General features: G+C 47.1%; 1 protein-coding gene across 2 annotated transcripts in view; it reads right to left on the reverse strand.

The window, feature by feature from the left end:
- Positions 1 to 26,157, reverse strand: part of TMEM132C (transmembrane protein 132C) — a 1,220,720-nt gene that overhangs the window by 391,868 nt on the left and 802,695 nt on the right. Inside the window, exon 4 of one of the 2 annotated variants that reach the window (XM_069215371.1) lies at positions 8,015 to 8,198. In XM_069215371.1, coding sequence (XP_069071472.1) covers positions 8,015 to 8,198 — 184 coding nt within the window. The remainder of the gene's footprint in view (positions 1 to 8,014; positions 8,199 to 26,157) is intronic. The other variant, XM_069215372.1, reaches the window with a different exon arrangement.

Below are 26,157 nucleotides of genomic sequence, written 5' to 3' on the forward strand. Positions count from 1 at the left end.
ATCCCTTCTAGCGAGCAGTCTCTCACTATATATATCCCGTCTTGCGAGCAGTCTCTCACTATATATATCCCTTCTAGCGAGCAGTCTCTCAATATATATCCCTTCTAGCGAGCAGTCTCTCACTATATATCCGATCTCTCGAACAGTCTCTCACTATATATTCAGTCTAGCGAGCAGTTTCTCATTATATACCACTTTCTAATGAGCAATCTCTCACTATATAACCGATCTCTCGAACAGTCTCTTGCTATATATCCCGGCTAGCGAGCTGTCTCTCACTATATATTCAGTCTACCTAGTAGTTTCTCACTATATATCCATCCTAGCGCCTAAAGGTAGTTAGAGGTGTGTCACTTTCCTATGGGGACGGCCTCCTGCAATTATCCCTGCAAAGTGACAACAACCATGACAATTACAGAAAGTGCACAAGACAAACACTTCCCATCTCCGCACTAGAGGGGGTGCACCAAACAAGGCCTCCAGGGGAACCTGCTTCAGGATCACACCAGCACAAACACCACAACACCCCTTCCCCTCCACCATGCAGGTTTTATCTTCCCCTCCACAAAGCAGGCTCTATCTTCCCCTCCACAATGCAGGTTTTATCTTCCCCTCCACCATGCAGGTTATCTTCCCCTCCACCATGCAGGTTTTATCTTCCCCTCCACCATGCAGGCTCTATCTTCCCCTCCACAATGCAGGTTTTATCTTCCCCTCCACCATGCAGGTTTTATCTTCCCCTCCACCATTCAGGGTTTATCTTCCCCTCCACAATGCAGGTTTTATCTTCCCTTCCACAATGCAGGTTTTATCTTCCCCTCCACCTTCCAGGTTTTATCTTCCCCTCCACCATGCAGGGTTTATCTTCCCCTCCACAATGCATATTTTATCTTCCCCTCCACAATGCAGGTTTTATCTTCCCTTCCACAATGCAGGTTTTATCTTCCCCTCCACCATGCAGGTTTTATCTTCCCCTCCACAATGCAGGGTTTATCTTCCCCTCCAAAATGCATGGTTTATCTTCCCCTCCACAATGCAGGTTTTATCTTCCCCTCCACAATGCATGGTTTATCTTCCCCTCCACAATGCAGGTTTTATCTTCCCCTCCACAAAGCAGGCTCTATCTTCCCCTCCACCATGCAGGCTCTATCTTCCCCTCCACCATGCAGGTTTTAAAACGCACAGGCTCTTAAACACAGGACACTAAAGCGGGTACATGAAATAGAAAAGGGTGCTTTTCTGTTCCACCCGTGCTGCTGGAACAATTTTCAGAGTGTGGGTGCTGCTATCAGTGTGATGTCACTGAAGTCACAAGCATTGTTAAAAATCCAAGCATGCTCATATTGTGGATGCTATTAGTGTGATGTCACTGAATTCCCAAGCATTGTGAAGAATCCAAGCATGCTCAGAGCTTGGGCTGGAGAGAGCCTACTGCACATGTGTGTTTGGCAGGCCTGAGATGTCGGGCCAAACACACATGCGCTCTGAGCTCCCCCTCACTGCTTGTCACCCCTGTGGCCCCACCCTTTTACCAAACAAGGATAATAAACACAGTTTATTATCCTTGTTTGGTAAAAGTTTTGCAGCAGGCGCTCCTGGTGGGGGGCAGACGCTCCTCCGCCTTAATGGAGGAGCAGCCCCGTAGAATAATATGCCTCAGTGGATTGTTTTTGTGCAGGAAAGAGCCCCTTACGGAACAAAAACAATTCTGAATGCAACACAGGCACACTTGGTGCAAGGGTGCCTGCATGGGTGCAGGCAGCCAAAAGGGCACAAGCACTGGGAAAAAGTGCAAGAATGCACCGTATTGACAAATATGGTGCGTTCCTGCCCTTTCCCTGTCACGTAATGCAGCAAGGTGACTTGGTGCTTTGGCGAGACCGGGGATATGATCTACATAAAGGGGTGGAGCCTAGTCCCAGTTAAGGATGTGAATTCGAACAGTGGAGGTGGTCTCTAGTGGGATAGGAGTGTTTTGGGGGTAAAGTGTGCTCTTGTGTAAAATCAGTGGTCTACTTATTTTATGAAGGGAATTGAGTGAGCGGGTGGTGGGTGTGTAGTCTACTAAAGGGGTGTGTTCTAGTTTACTAAGGCCTCAATTATAATAAATTGTTCTTTTCCGATCTCTTCATAAATCAGTGTTTGCACAGGGATCGGTTTTACAAGATTTGTGGCACTGACCACATTCCCTGCAATGTCAAGACGGAAAAATGCCCAATAAATACCAGTACATGCAGATTTTGGTGTGCAAAGCACTGAAAGCTGCATTTTACGCCCCACTTTAAAGGGCGCAACGTGTAATCCACGTGGTATTGGATTTTAAAAGCTTTGATAAGTGCTGCATCTCCAGCCAGGCCACTTGTAATAAGGGCTTAGGAGACCTCTACGGAAAGCTCCATGTTCTAGGAGAGATGGTGTGATCTTGTTTCTATTGTATGAACACATTCTATTAGGATGTATGATGGAAAAACGCATGCACTTGCCACGCATGCCTTTACAACACAAAGTGCAACGCATGGTCATTACCACGCATGCACTTACCAGAAACTGTTTTTACCATGTATATACTTTTATCACACGGGAAACATCACTTGCAATGAGGCAAATTCAATGAGATGCATTTACTGCAATGCCTTTACCATGTTTACTGGAACAGTGACTCCCTTTTCTCTGCCTTAACCACGCGTGTGCTGAACACGCACATGCCGGGTTGGGGCAGAAAAAAGGGGAGGAGCATCAGGAGAGGACACGGTCAGGTAAGAGGGGCTGGGGGGTGGGTGTTTAGGGGCAGGAGCGGGGAGAGTTGGGGTAATTTTGTTTTTGGGGGGGTCGGGTAATTATGTATTTAGGGTGGGTGGGGGGCTGGTTTTTATGGGGCGAGGGTGGGAGGTCGGGGTAATTTTGTCTTTAGAGGGGGTGGGGAGACGGGTTTTGAGGGGCGGGGTCAGGGTAATTATATATTTAGGGCGGGTCGGGTTTTAAAGGGTGGAGGGATGGGGTGGTCGGGGTCATTTTGTTTTTAGGGGCGGTTTGGGGGCTGGGGTAATTATGTATTTAGGGCAGGTGGGGGGTGGGTTTTTAGAGGTGGGTCAGGGTAATTTTGTGTTTGGGGTGGGGTCGGGGTAGTTTTCTATTTAGGGAGGTGGGGTGAGTTTTTAGGGGGGGTGGGGGTAATTTTGTAGTTAGGGTGGGTAGGGGTAATTTTGTGTTTAGGGTGGGTGGGGGGGTTGGGATTTTAGGGGTGGGGGGTCGGGGTAATTTTGTTTTTAACAGTGGGGTTGGGGGTCGGGAAGGGCGCGGTCAGGTAAGTGGGGCTAGGAGAGGATTGGGGGTTGTTTTTAGGGCTGTGGTAGTTTTTAGTGGTGAGGTGGTTGTTTTTGTTTAAGAGGGGGGTGTGGGGTCGGGGTACTTCTGTTTTTAGGGTGGGGGTGGGGGGTTGGGATACTATGGTTTTTACGGCAAGGGTGGGGGGGTCGGGGTAATTTTGTTTTTAGAGGCAAGGGTGGGGGGTAGGGATAATTTTGTTTTTAGGGCAGGTGGGGGCAGGTTTTTAGGGTTGGGGTAATTTTGTATTTAGGGTGGGTGGGGGGTATCTGTTTTTTAGGGGCAGGGGTGGGTCGGGTTAGTTTTATTTTGTGGGTGGGGGAGTCGGGTAGTTGTGTTTTAGGGTGGGTGGGGGAGTTGTGTTTAAAGGACGGGTGGGGGTGCATGCAAAAACCACGCATGCAGGTCCACACATGTCTTTACTAGGCATGCCTTTACAAAGAAAAATCATTGCAAAGGTATGCGTGATAAAGGCATTCGTGGTAACAACGCGGTCATTGTTCCAACCATGATGTTCAGGTATGCGTGGTTGATGCATGCGTTGTTCCATCATATGTCCTTACTACTAAAATGACATCATAAAGGCATGGTTGGTAAAGGCATATGCATGGTAAAAAGTAAAAACTTAAACACCCCTTACCACTCCAAATCCCATACCCATCCTAAAACCTAAAAATGTCCTTACCACCCCAGATCCCATGCCCAACCTAAAACCTAAAAATGCCCTTACCACCCCAAATCCCATACCCACCCTAAAACCTAAAAATGCCCTTACCACTCCAAACCTATACCCACCCTAAGACCTAAAATTGCCCATACCACCCCAAACCCATACCCACCCTTAAACCTAAAAATATCCTTCCACCCCAAATCCCATACCCACCCTAAAACCTAAAAATGCCAATTCCACCCAAAAACCCAAACCCACCCTAAAACCTAAAAATGCCCTTACCACCCATAACCCATAAGGATAAAAATATCCTTACAACCCCAAATCCCATACCCTCCCTAAAACCTATAAATGCATATCCCATCCAAAAAACCATACCCACCCTAAAACCTAAAAATGCCCTTAATACCCCAAAACCCATATCCACCCTAAAAGCTAAAAATGCCCTTACCAGCCCAAAAAGCATACCCACCCTAAAACCTAAAAATGTCCTTACCACCTAAAACCCATTCCCACACTAAAACCTAAAAATGCCTTTACCACCCAAAATGCCATACCACCCTAAAACCTAAAAAATGCTTTTACCACCTAAAAGCCCACCCTAAAACCGAAAAGAGACTATAGCACCTCACATTCCATTCCCAACCTAAAACTTTAAAGTATATATATATATATATATATATATATATATATATATATCACTCTACCCACTTAATGCTTACCAGTTCTTACCTTTAAAACCTTTACCACGCATACACCTTCCTCACCAAAAGAACCCAGAAAGTCTGCCTCTCTCCCTTCCAGTCCCCAGCAACCAAGATCATCTGTGGGGTCCCCCAAGGATCCTCCATCAGCCCTACCCTGTTCAACATTTACATGGCCCCACTCGCCAACATCCTCCGCCCCACGGAATCACCATCATTTCATATGGAGACGACACCCAGCTCGTCATCTCCCTCACCAGGAACCCTTTCACTGCCAAGACAAACCTCCACGGCAGGCTGCTCAACACCGCCAAATGGATGACAGCAAGCCACCTCAAACTTAACTCCAAAAAAACAGAAATCATCATCTTTGGCCCCCACAAGACAGTATGGAATGACTCCTGGTGGCCCACCGCCCTCGGACCACCCCCAACACCCTCCACCCACGCACGCAACCTCAGCATCATCCTAGAATCATCTCTCTCCATGGCCCAGCAAAATGAACACCATAGTATCCTGCTGTTTCAACACCCTTTGCATGCTATGGAAGACCTTCAAATGGATTCCCATAGATACCAAAAAGAACGTCACCCATGCTCTCATCAGCAGCAGATTAGACTACGGAAAACACCCTCTAAGCAGGTACCACAGCCAAGCTTCAGCAGAAACTCCAGTGTATCCAGAACGCAGCCGCACGCCTCATCCTCAACCTCCCACGCCACCGCTCACCTCAGAACCCTTCACTGGCTGCCCATCAGAAAAAGGATCGTCTTCAAAGTCCTCATCCATGCTCACAAATCCCTCCACAACACTGGACCAGCCTACCTCAACGAACAAGTGAACTTCCACGCACTCACTCGTCTCCTCCGCTCTGCTGACCTCGCCCTCGCCACAGTCCCCCGCATCCCACGCACCACCTCCGGAGGCAGATCCTTCTCCTACCTAGCCGCCAAGACCTGGAACTCCCTCCCCACCAACCTGCACAAGACCCAGGACCTCCTGACCTTCAGAAAGCACCTAAAGACATGACTTTTTGAGCAGTAAAACGGCTCCCCTCCAACAGCGCCTTGAGACCCTTTTAGGTGAGTATCGCGCTTAATACATTTTTTGACTGATTGATTGATTCATGCATTTACAACGTAATTTGTTGTAAAGGCATTCATGGTAAAAGTATATTTGTGGTAGAGGCATGCTTGGTGAAACCATGCGTGGTAAAGGCACAGTGGTAAATGCATCTCGTTGCATTTGCATGTTGTAAGTGATGTTTCCTGTTCTATTGGTGGGTGTAGTTAGGTGGGAGAGGTGTGGTACGGTGTCACTAATGTGATCTGCTAGAAGGGTGTGTGCTAGGTGCCTAGGAGTATTCTACTCGAGGAGGTCTGGTGAAAAGCACCTGGCGTGGTCATGTGTTGTCATTGTATGAATGTGTTATAGTGATGTGACGTACTTAGGTGGGAGAGGTGCGGTATAGTGATTACACTGTGATCTGCTAGAAGGGTGGGTTCTAGCTGACTAGCTGTTTTCTACTCAAGGATGCATGGTCTAGAGCAGCTGGTGTGGTCATGTGTTGTTGTTGTATGGATGTGTTCTATTGGTGGGTGTAGTTAGGTGGGAGAGGTGCGGTATAGCGGTGATACTCTGATCTGCTGAAGGGATGGGTTCCAGTTGACTAGGTGCATTCTACTCAAGGATGCATGGTCTAGAGCAGCTGGTGTGGTCATGGTTTGTTGTAAGAATGTGTTCTAGTGGTGGGTGTAGTTAGGTGGGAGAGGTGTGGTGTAGCAGTGACACTGTGATCTGTTAGAGGGATGCACTCTAGTTGACTAGGTGCATTCTACTCAAGGATGTGTGGTCTAGGGCAGTTGGTGCGGTCATGTGCTGTTATTGCATGTATGTGGTGCAGTGGAGGGGGCACAGCTTGTTGGGGGGAGAAGTATGTTACTCAGGGAGTACTAGCCTCAGAGGAGAGGTGCAGTTTAAAAGGAGGAGGAATCTATTTGACTTGGGTTTTCTGATGAATGGACTCACCCTGCATGGGCTGTGTTATGGGGAAAGGTGTGGACATCTGTTCGGATCTTTGGTTGTTGAGGTATGGAGGGTATGTGGCCTACAGAGATTTTAACACCCTCCGAATGCTCCGCAGGATCTTCAAGTGGATTCCAACAGGAACCAGAAAGACAGTGACCCAAGCCCTCGTCAGTAGCAGACTCGACTACGGCAACGCACTCTACACAGGCATCCCAACAAAAGACATCAAACGACTCCAACGCATCCAGAACGCATCCGCCTGCCTGATCCTCGACATACCCCGCCGATGTCACATCTCCCCTCACCTGAAGGACCTCCACTGGCTCCCCGTGGACAAGAGGATCACCTTTAAACTCCTCACCCACGCACACAAGGCTCTACACGACACCGGACCCGCCTACCTGAACACCAAACTCAACTTCTACGTTCCCTCACGACAACTACGCTCTGCCAACCTTGCCCTCGCCATCGTCCCCCGAATCCAGCGCAAGACCTCTGGCGGCAGATCCTTCTCCTACCTCGCCGCCAAAACCTGGAACTCACTCCCGATCTCACTGCGCCAGACCCAGGACCTCCTCACCTTCAGGAGACTCCTCAAGACATGGCTCTTCGAACGATAGCAGCACCCCCCCCCCCTAGCGCCTCAAAACCCTAACGGGTACATAGCGCGCTTTATAAATTATTGATTGATTGATTGATTGAGATGTGCTGAAGCAGGTGAGAAGAGGTGCTTGCTTACGTACATCACCTTCCCCCATCCCGACACACTCGTTTTGGGATCATACTTCCATATACAGGTGTAAAGACTTCAAATCAACCTAAATACAGGAGTAAGAATGGTCGTAGGTATCAGGAAGTATCTGAGAAGGGAAGACTCATTCACAAGTTGAGGGTCTATGACCATAATCAGTTTAATATACCTTATATGGTTCTCCTGGCCTGGCATTACAACACCACCTCTGTGCCAGAGATGCACCAGTAACAAAAAGTTGACCATCTAGAATGCCAGCATGAGATGGTGTCCACCAGAGGAAATGAGACTGACGACTGACACTTACATTTTAGGTGTCTGCTCAAATTCTTTCTTTTTAGTTTGTGAAGTTCAAGTGCACTATTTCGAATGACTCAATTCTTGCCGTCAGACCCTAGCGAGGCTTTCCAGCGCCAAGAAAACTTTGTAGTGTGCACTATAGAAATGCAACGCACCAGTCACCAAGAAAGCAATCATGGGAGAGTTTTATCATCAGCAGGATGTGTAAGATGCTTCTCTGCACAGCAGGTGCCTTACCATCGCCAGCGGGACTATCCCCACCAGGTCCTTCTGGCTGACGAATATCTCCGAGGTGACCAGGTCTGCCAGGCCCCGTCCAGGGGACTCCACCTGCCAGGTGATGGGCTGGGTACCAGACAGGCTGCTGAAGCTGGTGATCTCGAAGTTCATCTGCACCACCTCGTTCAGGAGCCCATCACTTCTGGAAAGAGAACACAAAATCAGCGTTATACCGACACCAACTCTCCAAGGTGAAACAGAACCGCAGCAACGTTTTCAAGCAATTCGTGAAAACGACAGGCGTGTGAAATTGTAAGGTTTTTTTCTCGAAACTCTCAAAAAGTTCCACAGAAAACTTTGCAATCTTCATGAAGGTTTCCTCTTTCCAACCCTTGCGTTAAGGTCATAACCTTGGGATTATTTTATGCTGGTAAATTTAAATATGCAGATTAAAAAACTTCAGCATATCTTGCCACTGTGCACAAAAAATCTTTACAAAATCTAAACTTGTAGAAAAGGCCTCTGAATATACTTACAGTTTAGTGTGAAAATTATCTAAAAAGCTACGAGAATCTTCTCTCAAGGTATAGGAAGTCTTTTTCATGAAGGGGCGTGGGGGAGGGGCGTTGCCAGAATTGGTGGCATGCGTCACCATATGGTCCACTTCTCACCCAAGGCACATGCCCAGGTTGGGCTCCACCAAGGCTCTCCTGCCAGCTTCTGGTGGGAGGTCTGAGCACCCTACCCCTTCCTCTCGCTGCCTCAAGGTTTCACTTGCAGTCTGTGCTGTACTTACAACCTGCTCTGCTGTTGGCCATCTGCAGGGGTCAAGGGTGACACTGACATGGTGGATTCATTCATTCTATAGTTTATACCTTCCTCCTGCAGTCAGAGCAGGAAGACTTACAGGACTCATGGTAGAGGGTGAGTTGAGTTTGGATGAGACAGACTATGATGGAGCTGTCGTCTTGGAAGTTGGGGCTGCAGAGTACCAAGAGCCTCTGTGACCCCCAGTGACTGTCATCACCCAACTGGTGCTGTGAAAACAGATCCGCTCGTTGATGAAAAGAGACTGCGGGGTGGATCTTCAGCAAGGAGCAAAACTTCTAACTGTTCAAGATTCAACAATACGTACTTCAACCCTCATATGGACATTTACCTGGACAGCGGTAGAACTTCTAACCACCGCCAAAGATTTTCTATAGCAGACCGCCAACTCCACGTAGAACTTCTACACCCTGCTAAAGATTTACTGTAGCGAACAGTCAACTCTGGGTTGAACTTCCAGACTCTCCCAAAGATTTATTATAGCAGAGAGCCAACTTCTAACCACTGCCAAAGATTTTCATTAGCAGACTGGCAACTCCATGTAGAACTTCTACACCCTGCTAAAGATTTACTATAGCGAACAGTCAACGCTGGGTAGAACTTCCAGACTCTCCCAAAGATTCACTATAGCAGAGAGCCATCTTCAGGTACAACTTCTAACCACTGCCCAAGATTTACTATAGTGAACAGCCAACTCCGTGTAGAACTTCTACACCTTGGTAAAGATTTACTGTAGGGAACAGTCAACTCCGGGTAGAACTTCTAAACACTGGCATAGATTTACTGTAGCGGACAGCCACCTCTTGGTAGAACTTCCACACTCTGCTAAAGATTTACTATAGTGAACAGCCACCTCCACGGAAAACTTCTACATCCTGCCAAAGATTTACAATAGTAAACAACAACTCCTGATAGAACTTCTACACCCTGTTAAAGATTTACAATAGTAAACAACAACTCCAGATAGAACTTCTACACCCTGTTAAAGATTTACAATAGTAAACAACAACTCGAGGTAGAACTTCTGCACCCTGCTGAAGATTTACAATAGTAAACAACAACTCAAGGTAGAACTTCTGCACCCTGCTGAAGATTTAAAATAGTAAATAGCAACTCCAGGTAGAACTTCTACACCCTGCTGAAGATTTACATTAGTAAACAACAACTCCAGGTAGAACTTCTGCACCCTGCCAAAGATTTACAATAGTATACAACAACTCCAGATAGAACTTCTACACCCTGCTGAAGATTTACAATAGTAAACAATAACTCCAGGTAGAACTTCTGCACTTTGCCAAAGATTTACAATAGTAAACAACAACTCCAGGTAAAACTTCTACACCCTGTTAAAGATTTACAATAGTAAATAACAACCTCTGAGTAGATATTCTACACACAGCCAGAGATTTAATAAATCAGGCAGCCACCTCTGGGTAGATACTTTACACCCTCCCAAACATTTACTATCACAGACTGCCCCCTCTGGGTAGATCCTCTACACCGTACAAAAGATTTACTAAAGCAGACAGCCAACTCCAGGTAGAACGTCTACGCCCTGCCAATGATTTACAATAATAAACAACAACCTTGAGGTAGAACTTTTACACCCTCCCAGAGATTAACAATAGTAAACAATAACTTCCAAACAGAGCTTCTACACACAGCCAGAGATTCACTATAGCAGACAGACAACTCCAGATTGAACGTCTACACCCTGTTAAAGATATATTATAGCAGAGAGCCAACTCCAGGTAGAACTTCTACACCCTCATATAGATTTACAATAGTACACAGCCAGCTCCAGGTAGAACTTCTACACCCTCTCAAAGATTTACTATAGCAGACAGATATAGCCGAGTAGAACTTCTACACCCTCCTATAGATTTACAAGTGCAGACTGCCAAATGCAGGTAGAACTTCTACACCCTCCTAAAGATTTATATTAGTAGACAGCCAACTTCAAGTAGAACTTCTACACCCTACAAAGATTTACTATAGCAGACAGACATCTCCGGGAAGAACTTCTACACCCCCCAAAGATTTACAATAGCAGAGAGCCAACTCCAGGTAGAATTTCTATGCCCTGCCAAAGATTTACAATAGTAAACAACAACCTCCAAGTAGAACTGAGAGTGTGGCGTAGAGTGGAGTAGAGTGGCGTAGATTGTTGTAGATTTAAGTGCTGTAGAGTGGAGTGCCCTAAAGTGGAGTGGAGTGGAGTGTTGTAGACTGATGTGGAGGGTTGTAGAATGGAGTAGAATGGTGCAAGTGCTGTGGATCAGAGGTTTGTAGAGTGTCGTGAAGTAGAGTGGAGTCGAGTAGTGTGGAGTGTTGTAGACTGATGTGGAGGGTTGTAGAATGGAGTAGAATGGTGCGAGTGCTGTGGATCAGAGGTTTGTAGAGTGTCGTGAAGTAGAGTGGAGTCGAGTAGTGTGGAGTGTTGTAGACTATTGTGGAGGGTTGTAGAATGGAGTAGAATGGTGCGAGTGCTGTGGATCAGAGGTTTGTAGAGTGTCGTGAAGTAGAGTGGAGTCGAGTAGTGTGGAGTGTTGTAGACTATTGTGGAGGGTTGTAGAATGGAGTAGAATGGTGCGAGTGCTGTGGATCAGAGGTTTGTAGAGTGTTGTGAAGAAGAGTGGAGTCGAGTAGTGTGGAGTGTTGTAGACTATCGTGGAGGGTTGTAGAATGGAGTAGAGTGGCGGCGAGTGCTGTGGATCAGAGGTTTGTAGAGTGTTGTGAAGTAGAGTGGAGTTGAGTAGTGTGGAGTGTTGTGGACTATCGTGGAGGGTTGTAGAATGGAGTAGAATGGTGCGAGTGCTGTGGATCAGAGGTTTGTAGAGTGTCGTGAAGTAGAGTGGAGTTGAGTAGTGTGGAGTGTTGTGGACTATTGTGGAGGGTTGTAGAATGGAGTAGAGTGGCGGTGAGTGCTGTGGATCAGAGGTTTGTAGAGTGTTGTGAAGTAGAGTGGAGTTGAGTAGTGTGGAGTGTTGTGGACTATTGTGGAGGGTTGTAGAATGGAGTAGAATGGTGCGAGTGCCGTGGATCAGAGGTTTGTAGAGTGTTGTGAAGTAGAGTGGAGTCGAGTAGTGTGGAGTGTTGTGGACTATTGTGGAGGGTTGTAGAATGGAGTAGAATGGTGCAAGTGCCGTGGATCAGAGGTTTGTAGAGTGTTGTGAAGTAGAGTGGAGTCGAGTAGTGTGGAGTGTTGTGGACTATTGTGGAGGGTTGTAGAATGGAGTATAATGGTGCGAGTGCTGTGGATCAGAGGTTTGTAGAGTGTCATGAAGTAGAGTGGAGTCGAGTAGTGTGGAGTGTTGTAGACTGATGTGGAGGGTTGTAGAATGGAGTAGAGTGGCGGAAGTGCTGTGGATTAGAGGTTTGTAGAGTGTCGTGAAGTAGAGTGGAGTCGAGTAGAGTGGAGTGTTGTAGATGGATGTGGAGGGTTGTAGAATGGTGCGAGTGCTGTGGATCAGAGGTTTGTAGAGTGTCGTGAAGTAGAGTGGAGTTGAGTTGAGTAGTGTGGAGTCTTGTAGACTATTGTGGAGGGTTGTAGAATGGAGTAGAGTGGCGGCGAGTGCTGTGGATCAGAGGTTTGTAGAGTGTTGTGAAGTAGAGTGGAGTTGAGTATTGTCGTAGACTGTGGTGGCATAACGTGGAGGGGTTTGGAGCGGCATAGAGTGGTGTAGAGTGTCATATGGTAAAGAGGAGTAGTGTGGTAAAGTGATGTAGTCTTGTGGAGTGGAGTATAGTGGAGAAGAGTGTCACAGAGAGGAGTGTCATATATTGGAATAGGGTAGAGCGCTGTGGAGTATAGTGTCATAAAGAAGAGCGGTGTAAAGTGGAATATAGTGACTTAGAGGGGAGTGGCATAGAGTGGACAGTTAAAAAGTGGTGTAGAGTGGCGTGGAGTGGCGTGGAGTGGCGTGGAGTGGAGTACAGTGTCATAGAATGGAGTGACATAGAGTGGAGTGCCATAGGGCGACATTTAACAGGGTTGAGTATCATGGAGTGGAATGTAGTTGAGTGGAGTAGAGTATCGTAGAGTGAACTAGAGAGTTGTTGAGTTTCAGAGTGAAGTACAGTGTCATAGAGTGGATAAAATGACACAGAGAGATGCAGAGAGTACAGTGCAGTGTCATAGAGTGTCACAGGGTGGAGTGGCATACAGTGGAGTAGAGTGTCATAGAGTGGATTAGAATGTCATAGAATGTCTGCTTCACTGCCGTATGTCCAGCACCTACGGTTGGGTGTGAAATTGAGGAAGAGGGTTATTTAAGTGCTATCAGTAAAAAGCACTGACCATAATTAAGAAGCTGGTAGACAGAGAATTGTTGCTCACAAGCATGTGGGATTGATGAACTAGTGTTGGCAGAGATAAGGAGAATCAGCCAAGCAGAAAGATAGGAGGCAGTAAGTCCTTTCAAAGCAATACAGCACGTTTGTGTGAACTAACATACAAGGGAGACAAGTGAAAACACATGAACTCTCGTGGAGTGCCCATGAAAAAAAGATAGTCCCCATAAAGTTAGCACTCATGGAAAAATACAAGGATCCAGGGAAAGGTAGTAAACGTGCTATGCTCCACAGGAGGGACAAAGACATGCCGGACAGCCTAAAACAAATAGAGCCAGAAAATACATAGAAAGCAAACACCAAGCCGATGGTAAGCAATGAGTGGAATGCATTCTTAGGGAACCTTTCAACATGTTCCAGGTATGTCTTTGCAACTAGACAGCTGCACTATCTGGTAGGCTTCAACCTAAAACTGGGGACTGCATATGAAACGATACCTGAGCATTTGAGCAACAAGCTGAAATGTATAATTTCTTCTTACATTGCGTGCTAGTGCTTTTATTTAACTTGGACTCCTGTTAGAGTTGTATCTTACATGGGTGCAGTTGGTGCAGTGGCACCAGGGCCCATAGGGTTGAGGGACCAACTGTTTCCTGATTATTTCTGTAATTTATATTTCAAACAGTATTCATGGGGACATTTCCTTCTTTTCTCAAGGGCCCATGACGCACTGACTATAATACTGACCCCCCTGACAATGGAACTAGTACCCTGAAATGCATTTAGATAGTGAAAGTAAACACTGCACGTATTGTACACTCTCACAACATTTATATTGGATGGACACAATTATTCTGCTAATGCAGCATGACAACAGGCATGCAACTCAATCAAAATCAGACTTTGAAGGTAACAATAAAGACTTGAGCTGTGTGAGCCCCTGTGATTGTGGTGACAGAGTTTACCTGTGTGAAAGACAAGCTTATGAACTACCCATCGTTGAGGACTTCGCCCACCTCTGCTATGGATCTCTACATGAAGAATGCTTGCAACCACACCCAGGTGGGGACCTAGAGCCTTGCTGGGCTCCTGCTGCGGGCACCGCCTCAAGGCACTGCCTGGCTGTGGCTGGCTCAGCCCAGGGAGTATGATGAAGAGTTCAGTGCCAGTTCATGGATGCTAGGTTCACCTGCACATCTCCCACTGGCACTACCAGAACCACGCCAGGCCCTTCCCACTCCTCTGGGCTGTTCCCAAAGGGACCATCGGCCATGTCCTTGTCTCAGCCAGCTACAATGCTCCTGGCTGGATCGCCTATGGAGAGGAGTGCAGGTATACACTGCTGGCACACACACCTTCTAGGATCCAGTAGGCAAGGTCTAGACAACCTCAAAGGTGAAGGGTGGTCAACCGCCAATTTGGGAAAAGCCCCAAGAAGAAGTTTCCACCACTCTCTGAAGGTTGCAGGTACCAGCCTATCAAAGCTCATCTCTCACTCTTTTTTGCTCATCTCCATACGTAAGTGAAGCTACAAGATCACGGTGACATACGAGTGCTGTTTAGTCAACACACACAACACCAGAACAGTCTCCTCAAAGGACACACAGACTATCAACACACACTCTTTCACAAAAGTACAGCCTATGGAAAACAGTCTTATCCATCAACACCTTTGGTGGCTTGTCAGAGGTATGATACACACAAAACAGTGATGCATGGAATGTTTGAATTAATCTCAGCCAATGGTCATTTCCCAGGCCGCATTACATTCCATTGTTATTTTGCACATTGTGCCTCCTCAGTTTGGACCCAGTCAAATGCAAATCAGTCTTGACTTTGTTCCACTGGGACAGTCCCACCCCAACTGCCAGGCCAGGTCCTCCATGACCTGGAAAACAAACGCAAGACCAATTTCACCCTTATTAGGGCTCATCAGTTAAGTATAGCTTGGTGCCAGTGGCACAGTGTGCACAGGACCCACACTGGATATACTCGTGCCACTTAGGGTGTCGCAGTAAAGTATACAAAAAAGTTATGGATGAAATGCTTGAATTATTGTCAGTCACTGGTAATTCAAACATTCCATCCATCACCCTGTTGGTGTTGCAGTTTATGCTGTAAGTGTGACAGGTATGCCCAGACGTGGGTCCTGTGCTCACTGTGCCACTGAAACCAATCTGTTCCTCACTGAAGAGACCCAAGTAGGTAAAACCATCGTGGAGTTGCTTGTGGTCCCTTGTGGAGGGGACCTCGCCTGGCAGTTTGGGACGGACTATTCCCATGAGGAGCAGGGTCAGTACTGATTTGCATAAGGTATGCCTTTGTCCAGAGTGGCATGGTGGGCGAAAGACAATAAATGGGAATTCACCTGAGCGATTGCTGGTAGCGGAGATTAATTCAAGCATTTCACCTGTCACTTTGTCCTTGTTGTGTGTTACACAACACAGCATGAACTTGCATTCAACAGATAAAAGACACCCAGCAGCCTGTGCTACTGTAACCACAACCAAGAACACAAGCAGTTGGTTCATCCCCCTCAACAACAGACATTCAACTCACTAAACCTGACATCATACATGCGACACAGCGTCACAAAACCGAATCACTAAACCTGACACATCATACAGGCGAGACACCGTCACAAAATCGAATCACTAAACCTGACACATCATACAGGCGACACACCGTCACAAAACCGAATCACTAAACCTGACACATCATACATGTGGCACACCGTCACAAAACCGAATCACTAAACCTGACACATCATACATGCGACACAGCGTCACAAAACCGAATCACTAAACCTGACACATCATACAGGTGACACACCGTCACAAAACCGAATCACTAAACCTGAAACATCATACATGTGGCACACCGTCACAAAACCAAATCATTAAACCTGACACATCATACATGCGACACAGCGTCACAAAACTGAATCACTAAACCTGACACATCATACGTGCGGCGCACTGTCACAAAACCGAATCACTAAACCTGACACATCATACGTGCGGCGCACTGTCACAAAACCGAATCACTAAACCTGACACATCATACATGTGGCACACCGTCACAAACCGAATCAATCACTAAACCTGACACATCATACGTGCGGCACAACATCACAAAACTGAATCACTAAACCTGACACATCATACGTGCTGCACACCCTCACAAAACCGAATCACTTAATATGACACATCATACAGGCGACACACCGTCACAAAACCGAATCACTAAACCTGACACATCATACATGCTGCACACCCTCACAAAACCGAATCACTTAATCTGGCACATCATACATGCGACACACCATCACAAAACCGAATCACTAAGCCTCACACATCATACGTGTGGCACACCGTCACAAAACCGAATCACTAAACCGGACACATCATACGTGTGGCACACTGTCACAAATCACTAAACCTGACAAATTATACATGCGACACACCGTCACAGAACCGAATCACTAAACCGGACACATCATACGTGTGGCACACCGTCACAAAACCGAATCACTAAACCTGACACATCATACATGCGACACAGCGTCACAAAACCGAATCACTAAACTTGACACATCATACAGGCGACACACCGTCACAAAACCGAATCACTAAACTTGACACATCATACATGTGGCACACCGTCACAAAACCAAATCATTAAACCTGAAACATCATACATGCGACACAGCGTCACAAAACTGAATCACTAAACCTGACACATCATACGTGCGGCGCACTGTCACAAAACCGAATCACTAAACCTAACACATCATACGTGCGGCGCACTGTCACAAAACCGAATCACTAAACCTGACACATCATACATGTGGCAAACCGTCACAAAAACGAATCAATCACTAAACCTGACACATCATACGTGCGGCACACCATCACAAAACTGAATCACTAAACCTGACACATCATACGTGCGGCGCACTGTAACAAAACCGAATCACTAAACCTGACACATCATACATGTGGCACACTGTCACAAAACCAAATCAATCACTAAACCTGACACATCATACGTGCGGCACACCATCACAAAACTGAATCACTAAACCTGACACATCATACGTGCGGCACACTGTCACAAAACCGAATCACTACACCTCACATATCATACGTGCGGCACACCATCACAAAACTGAATCACTAAACCTGACACATTATACGTGTGACACACTGTCACAAAACCGAATCACTAAGCCTCAACTATCATACGTGCAGCACACCATCACAAAACCGAATCACTAAACCTGACACATCATACGTGCGGCGCACTGTCACAAAACCGAATCACTAAACTTGACACATCATACATGTGGCACACCGTCACAAAACCGAATCACTAAACTTGACACATCATACATGTGGCACACCATCACAAAACCGAATCACTAAACCTGACACATTGTACGTGCGACACACCGTCACAAAACCGAATCAGTAAGCCCGACACATCACACGTGCGGCACACTGTCACAAAACCGAATCACTAAACCTGACACATCATACATGCGACACACCGTCACAAAACCGAATCACTAAGCCTCACACATCATACGTGTGGCACACTGTCACAAATCACTAAACCTGACAAATTATACATGCAACACACCGTCACAGAACCGAATCACTAAACCTGACACATCATACGTGTGGCACACCGTCACAAAACCGAATCACTAAACTTGACACATCATACATGTGGCACACCATCACAAAACCGAATCACTAAACGTGACACATTGTACGTGCGACACACCGTCACAAAACCGAATCAGTAAGCCTGACACATCACACGTGCGGCACACCATCACAAAACTGAATCACTTAAACCTGACACATCAAACGTGCGCCACACTGTCACAAAACCGAATCACTAAACCTGACACATCATACATGCTGCACACCCTCACAAAACCGAATCACTAAACCTGACACATCATACATGCGACACACAGTCACAAAACCGAATCAATAAGCCTCACACATCATACGTGGGGCACACCATCACAAAACCGAATCACTAAACCTGACACATCATACATGCGACACACAGTCACAAAACCGAATCACTAAGCCTCACACATATCATACGTGCAACACACGGTCACAAAACTGAATCACTAAACCTGATACATCATATGTTTGGCACAGTGTCACAAATAACTAAACCTGACACATCATACATGTGGCACACCATCACAAAATCGAATCACTAAACCTGACACATCATACGTGCAACATACCGTCACAAAACCGAATCACTAAAACTTACACATCATACGTGCGACACACCATCACAAAACTGAATCACTACACCAGACACATCATACGTGCGGCAACTGTCACAAAACCGAATCACTAAACCTGACACATCATACATACTGCACACCCTCCCAAAACCGAATCACTAAGCCTGACACATCATATGGGCGGCACACCGTCACAAAACCGAATCACTAAACCTGACACATCATATGTGAGGCACAACGCCACAAAACTGAATCACTAAACCTGACACATCATACATGTGGCACACCATCCCAAAACCGAATCACTAAACCTGACACATCATACATTTGGCACACCGTTCCAAAACCGAATCACTAAACTTGACACATCATACATGTGGCACACCATCACAAAATCGAATCACTAAACCTGACACATCATACATGTGGCACACCGTCACAAAACCAAATCACTAAACTTGACACATCATACATGCTGCACACTGTCACAAAAACAAATCACTAATCCTGCCACATGCGTATGGCACACCGTCACAGAACTGAATCACTAAACATGACACATCATACGTGCGGCAAAGCACCACAAAACCGAATCCCTAAACTTGATACATCATACATGTGGCACACCGTCACAAAATCGAATCAGACTCCTGTTTGGAATGTTCGACTAGACTTCAGAAGAGGCCTCAGGTGCCATGCTAGAGGAAGATGGTGTTAGCGTGCTAATTAACAATAATAAAAAAAAAATTAACTAAGGTCACACAAGGGAGAGGATGTGGCGTAACAGGCAGAGCTGTCGACTTTGGAGCTGAGGGATCCAGGCTCCAGTCTTGGCATTGGCTCAACATCCTGCGTTTCTGGGCAAATCACTTAGGGCCTCATTTAGTGTTTGGCAGAGAAGTTACTCCTTCACAAACAAACATGACGGATTTCCCGTCCACTATATTATGATTCCATTATAGCCTATGGAAATTGTAACACAGGGGATGGAATAAGTGTTACATTTGTGATAGAGTAACCCCTCCGCCAAAACTCTAAATCAGGCAATTGATCTCCTTGTGCCTACAATTTAGCGCCTTGAGACTCTCCCAGGTGATTTGCGTGCTTTACAAATCCTGAATGTGGGTCAACATAACACGAGGACAGAGAGATAGCAAGAGAAAACACGAGGACGGAGAGATAACACGAGGACAGAGAGATAACAAGAGATAACACGAGGACAGAGAGATAATATGAGGACACCAAGAAAACACTAGGTTGGAGAGATAACACGAGGAAGGACAGAACATGAGGACAAAGAGATAACAAGAGAACACACGAGGATGGAGAGATAACATGAGAACACAGAGATAACAAGAGAAAGCACGAGGACAGAGAGATAACATGAGGACATAGAGATAACGCCAGGATAGAGAGAGAACACGAGGACAGAGAGATAAGAGATTACACGAGGAGAGAGAGATAACATAAGGACTGAGATAACACAAGGAGAGAGAGATCAGAGATAACACGAGGATGGAGAGATAACACGAGGATGGAGAGATAACACAAGGATAGAGAGATAACACGAGGACCAGAGAGATGACACGAGAATAGAGAGATAACACGAGGATAGAGAGATAACATGAGGACAGAGATGTAAGAGATAACACGAGAACCAGAGAGATGACACGAGGACGGAGAGATGACCAGAGGACAGAGAGATGACACAAGGACCAGAGAGATGACACAAGGACCAGAGAGATGACACGAGGATGGAGAGGTGACACGAGGATAGAGAGATGACAGGAGGACAGAGAGATAACACGAGGATGGAGAGATAACACGAGGATAGAGTGAAAGAAGAGGACAGAGAGATAACACGAGGACAGAGAGAGAACACGAGGATGGAGAGAAAACACGAGGATAGAGTGATAACAAGAGGACAGAGAGATAACACGAGGATAGAGTAAAAACATGAGGATGGAGAGATGACACAGGTTGGAGAGATGACAAGAGGTCAGAGAGATAACACAAGGACGGAGAGATGACACGAGGACAGAGAGAGAACACGAGGACAGAGAGATAAGAGATGACAGGAGGATAGAGTGAGAAGACGAGGACAGAGAGATATCATGAGGACAGAGATATCACGAGGATAGAGAGATAAGAGATGACACGAGGACAGAGAGATATCACGAGGACGGAGAGATATCACGAGGACAGAGCGATAAGAGATATCATGAGGACAGAGAGATGACACGGGGACAGAGAGATATCACGAGGACAGAGGGATATCACGAGGACAGAGAGAGAACAGAAGGACAGAGAGAGAACACGAGGACGGAGAGATAAGAGATATCACGAGGACAGAGAGAGAACATGAGGACAGAGAGATAACAGATGACAGGAAGATAGAGAGATATCACGAGGACAGAGAGATATCAGGAGGACAGAGATATCAGGAGGACAGAGAGATGACACGGGGACAGAGAGATGACACGGGGACATAGAGATAACATGAGGATAGAGAAATGACACGAGGACAGAGAGATATCACGAGGACAGAGAGATAACACGAGGACAGAGAGATGACACGAGGACAGAGAGATGACATGAGGACTAGCGAGAGAACACGAGGATAGAGAGATAAGAGATATCACGAGGACAGAAAGATATCACGAGGACAGAGAGATAAGAGATGACACGAGGATAGAGAGTTAACACAAGGACAGAGAGATGACACGAGGGCGGAGAGATAAGAGATGACACGAAGATAGAGAGATATCACAAGGACAGAGAGATATTGTGAGAAAGTAGCCTCTTTCTAGCCTTGTTACCCCCACTTTTGGCCTGTTTGTGAGTGTATGTCAGGGTGTTTTCACTGTCTCACTGGGATCCTGCTAGCCAGGGCCCAGTGCTCATAGTGAAAACCCTATGTTTTCAGTATGTTTGTTATGTGTCACTGGGACCCTGCTAGTCAGGACCCCAGTGCTCATAAGTTTGTGACCTATAGGTATGTGTTCCCTGTGTGATGCCTAACTGTCTCACTGAGGATCTGCTAACCAGAACCTCAGTGGTTATGCTCTCTCTGTACAAATTGTCACTAACAGGCTAGTGACCAATTTCACCAATTCACATTGGCATACTGGAACACCCTTATAATTCCCTAGTATATGGTACTGAGGTACCCAGGGTATTGGGGTTCCAGGAGATCCCTATGGGCTGCAGCATTTCTTTTGCCACCCATAGGGAGCTCTGACAATTCTTACACAGGCCTGCCACTGCAGCCTGAGTGAAATAACATCCACGTTATTTCACAGCCATTTACCACTGCACTTAAGTAACTTATAAGTCACCTATATGTCTAACCATTACCTGGTAAAGGTTAGGTGCAAGGTTACTTAGTGTGAGGGCACCCTGGCACTAGCCAAGGTGCCCCCACATTGTTCAGGGCAAATTCCCCGGACTTTGTGAGTGCGGGGACACCATTACATGCGTGCACTACACATAGGTCACTACCTATGTGTAGCTTCACAATGGTAACTCCGAATATGGCCATGTAACATGTCTATGATCATGGAATTGCCCCCTCCATGCCATCCTGGCATAGTTGGCACAATCCCATGATCCCAGTGGTCTGTAGCACAGACCCTGGTACTGCCAAACTGCCTTTTCAGGGGTTTCACTGCAGCTGCTGCCAACCCCTCAGACAGGTTTCTGCCCTCCTGGGGTCCAGCCAGGCCTGGCCCAAGATGGCAGAACAAAGGACTTCCTCTGAGAGAGGGTGTTACACCCTCTCCCTTTGGAAAATGGTGTGAAGGCAGGGGAGGAGTAGCCTCCCCCAGCCTCTGGAAATGCTTTCATGGGCACAGATGGTGCCCATTTCCGCATAAGCCAGTCTACACCGGTTCAGGGACCCCTTAGCCCTGCTCTGGCGCAGAACTGGACAAAGGAAAGGGGAGTGACCACTCCCCTGACCTGCACCTCCCCTGGGAGGTGTCCAGAGCTCCTCCAGTGTGCTCCAGACCTCTGCCATCTTGGAAACAGAGGTGCTGCTGGCACACTGGACTGCTCTGAGTGGCCAGGGCCAGCAGGTGACGTCAGAGACTCCTTCTGATAGGCTCCTTCAGGTGTTGCTAGCCTATCCTCTCTCCTAAGTAGCCAAACCCTCTTTTCTGGCTATTTAGGGTCTCTGCTTTGGGGATTTCCTTAGATAACGAATGCAAGAGCTCATCCGAGTTCCTCTGCATCTCTCTCTTCACCTTCTGCCAAGGAATCGACTGCTGACCGCGCTGGAAGCCTGCAAAACTGCAACAAAGTAGCGAAGACAACTACTGCAACTCTGTAACGCTGATCCTGCCGCCTTCACGACTGTTTTCCTGGTGGGGCCTGCTGTGGGGGTAGCCTGCCTCCTCTCTGCACTAGAAGCTCTGAAGAAATCTCCCGTGGGTCGACGGAATCGTCCCCCTGCAACCACAGGCACCAAAGAACTGCATCACCAGTACCCTGGGTCTCCTCTCAGCCCGACGAGCGAGGTCCCTTGAATCCATCAACTCTGTCCAAGTGACTCCCACAGTCCAGTGACTCTTCAGTCCAAGTTTGGTGGAGGTAAGTCCTTGCCTCCCCACACCAGACTGCATTGCTGGGAACCGCGACTTTTGCAACTACTCCGGCCTCCGTGCACTTCCGGCGGAAATCCTTTGTGCACAGTCCAGCCTGGGTCCACGGCACTCTAACCTGCATTGCACCACCTCCTAGGTTGTCCTCCGGCGATGTGGGACTCCTTTGTGTGACTTCGGGTGAGCACCGTTTCTCTCTAATTCGTAGTGCCTTTTCCGGCACTTCTGTGGGTGCTGCCTGCTTCTGAGAGGGCTCCTTGTCTTGCTCGACGCCTCCTCTGTCGTCAGACGCAATTGGCGACATCCTGGTCCCTCCTGGTCCACAGCAGCATCCAAAAACCCTCACAGCACGATTTGCAGCTAGCAAGGCTTGTTGGCGGTCTTTCTTCAGGAAAACACTTCTGCACGACTTTCCACGGCGTGAGGGATCCATCCTCCAAAGGGGAAGTTCCTAGCCCTTGTCGTCCCTGCAGAATCTTCAGCTTCTACTGTCCAGTAGCAGCTTCTTTGCACCCACAGCTGGCATTTCCTGGGCATCTGCCCATCTCCGACTTGCTTGTGACTTTTGGACTTGGTCCCCTTGTTCCACAGGTACCCTCGACTGGAAATCCATTGTTGTTGCATTGCTGATTTGTGCCTTTCCTGCAGAATTCCCCTATCACGACTTCTATGTCCTTTGGGGAACTTTAGTGCACTTTGCACTCACTTTTCAGGGTCTTGGGGTGGGCTATTTTTCTAACCCTTACTATTTTGTAATAGTCCCAGCGACCCTCTACAAGGTCACATAGGTTTGGGGTCCATTCGTGGTTCGCATTCCACTTTTGGAGTATATGGTTTGTGTTGCCCCTATCCCTATGTGTCCCCTTTGCATCCTATTGTAACTATACATTGTTTGCACTGTTTTCTAAGACTATTTCTGCATATTTTGGTATTGTGTACATATATCTTGTGTATATTTGCTATCCTCATACTGAGGGTACTCACTGAGATACTTTTGGCATATTGTCATAAAAATAAAGTACCTTTATTTTTAGTATATCTGTGTATTGTGTTTTCTTATGATATTGTGCATATGACACTAGTGGTACTGTAGGGGCTTCACTCGTCTCCTAGTTCAGCCTAAGCTGCTCTGCTAAGCTACCATTATCTCTCAGCCTATGCTGCTAGACACCCTATACACTAATAAGGGATAACTGGGCCTGGTGCAAGGTGTAAGTACCCCTAGGTAATCACTACAAGCCAGTCCAGCCTCCTACAGATATCACGAGGACCAGAGAGATATCACGAGGACAGAGAGATGAGAGATATCACGAAAACAGAGAGATGACATGAGGACAGAGAGAGAACACGAGGACCAGAGAGAGAACAGGAGGACCAGAGAGATAACACGAGGACAGAGAGATGACATGAGCATAGAGTGAAAACACAAGGACGGAGAGATGACACGAGGACAGAGAGAGAACACGAGGACCAGAGAGAGAACACGAGGACGGAGAGATGACACGAGGACAGAGAGAGAACACGAGGACAGAGAGAGAACAAGAGGACAGAGAGATGACACGAGGACAGAGAGATGACACGAGGACAGAGAGATTACACAAGCATAGAGTGAAAACACGAGGACGGAGAGATGACACGAGGACTGAGAGATGACACGAGGACAGAGAGAGAACACAAGGACCAGAGAGTGAACAAGAGGACAGAGAGATGACACGAGAACAGAGAGATTACACGAGCATAGAGTGAAAACACGAGGATGGAGAGATGACACGAGGACAGAGAGATGACACAAGGACAGAGAGAGAACACGAGGACAGAGAGATAAGAGATGACAGGAGAACAGAGAGAGAACACGAGGACCAGAGAGAGAACACGAGGACAGAGAGATAAGAGATGACACGAGGATAGAGTGATAACACGAGGACCAGAGAGATATCACGAGGACAGAGAGATGACACAACGACAGAGAAATTACATGAGGATAGAGTGAAAACACGAGGACGGAGAGATGACACGAGGACGGAGAGATGACACGAGGACAGAGAGCTGACATGAGGACAGAGAGAGAACACGAGGACCAGAGAGAGAACACGAGGACCAGAGAGATAACACGAGGACAGAGAGATGACATGAGCATAGAGTGAAAACACAAGGATGGAGAGATGACACGAGGACAGAGAGAGAACACGAGGACCAGAGAGAGAACACGAGGACGGAGAGATGACACGAGGACAGAGAGATTACACAAGCATAGAGTGAAAACACGAGGACGGAGAGATGACACGAGGACTGAGAGATGACACGAGGACAGAGAGAGAACACAAGGACCAGAGAGAGAACAAGAGGACAGAGAGATGACACGAGGACAGAGAGATTACACGAGCATAGAGTGAAAACACGAGGATGGAGAGATGACACGAGGACAGAGAGATGACACAAGGACAGAGAGGGAACACGAGGACAGAGAGATAAGAGATGACAGGAGAACAGAGAGAGAACACGAGGGCCAGAGAGAGAACACGAGGATAGAGAGATGACACGAGGACAGAGAGATGACACGAGGACAGAGAGATGACACAGAGAGATATCACAAGGACAGAGAGATATCACGAGGACAGAGAGATAACAAGAGGACAGAGGACAGAGAGATGACACGAGTACAGAGAGATAACACTAGGACAGAGAGATGACACGAGGACAGAGGACAGAGAGATAACACGAGGACCAGAGAGAGAACACGAGGACAGAGAGATATCACGAGGACAGAGAGATAACACGAGGATAGAGAGATGACACGAGGACAGAGAGATGACACGAGGACAGAGAGATGACACAGAGAGATATCACAAGGACAGAGAGATATCACGAGGACAGAGAGATAACAAGAGGACAGAGGACAGAGAGATGACACGAGTACAGAGAGATAACACTAGGACAGAGAGATGACACGAGGACAGAGGACAGAGAGATAACACGAGGACCAGAGAGAGAACACGAGGACAGAGAGATAACACGAGGACAGAGAGAGAACACTAGGACAGAGAGAGAACAAGAGGACAGAGAGAGAACAAGAGGACAGAGAGATGACATGAGGACAGAGAGATGACACGGGGACAGAGAGATGACACGGGGACAGAGAGAGAACACGGGACAGA

Source organism: Pleurodeles waltl, chromosome 11 (genome assembly GCF_031143425.1).
Source record: "Pleurodeles waltl isolate 20211129_DDA chromosome 11, aPleWal1.hap1.20221129, whole genome shotgun sequence".
In the NCBI taxonomy this organism is placed as follows: Eukaryota; Metazoa; Chordata; class Amphibia; order Caudata; family Salamandridae; genus Pleurodeles; species Pleurodeles waltl.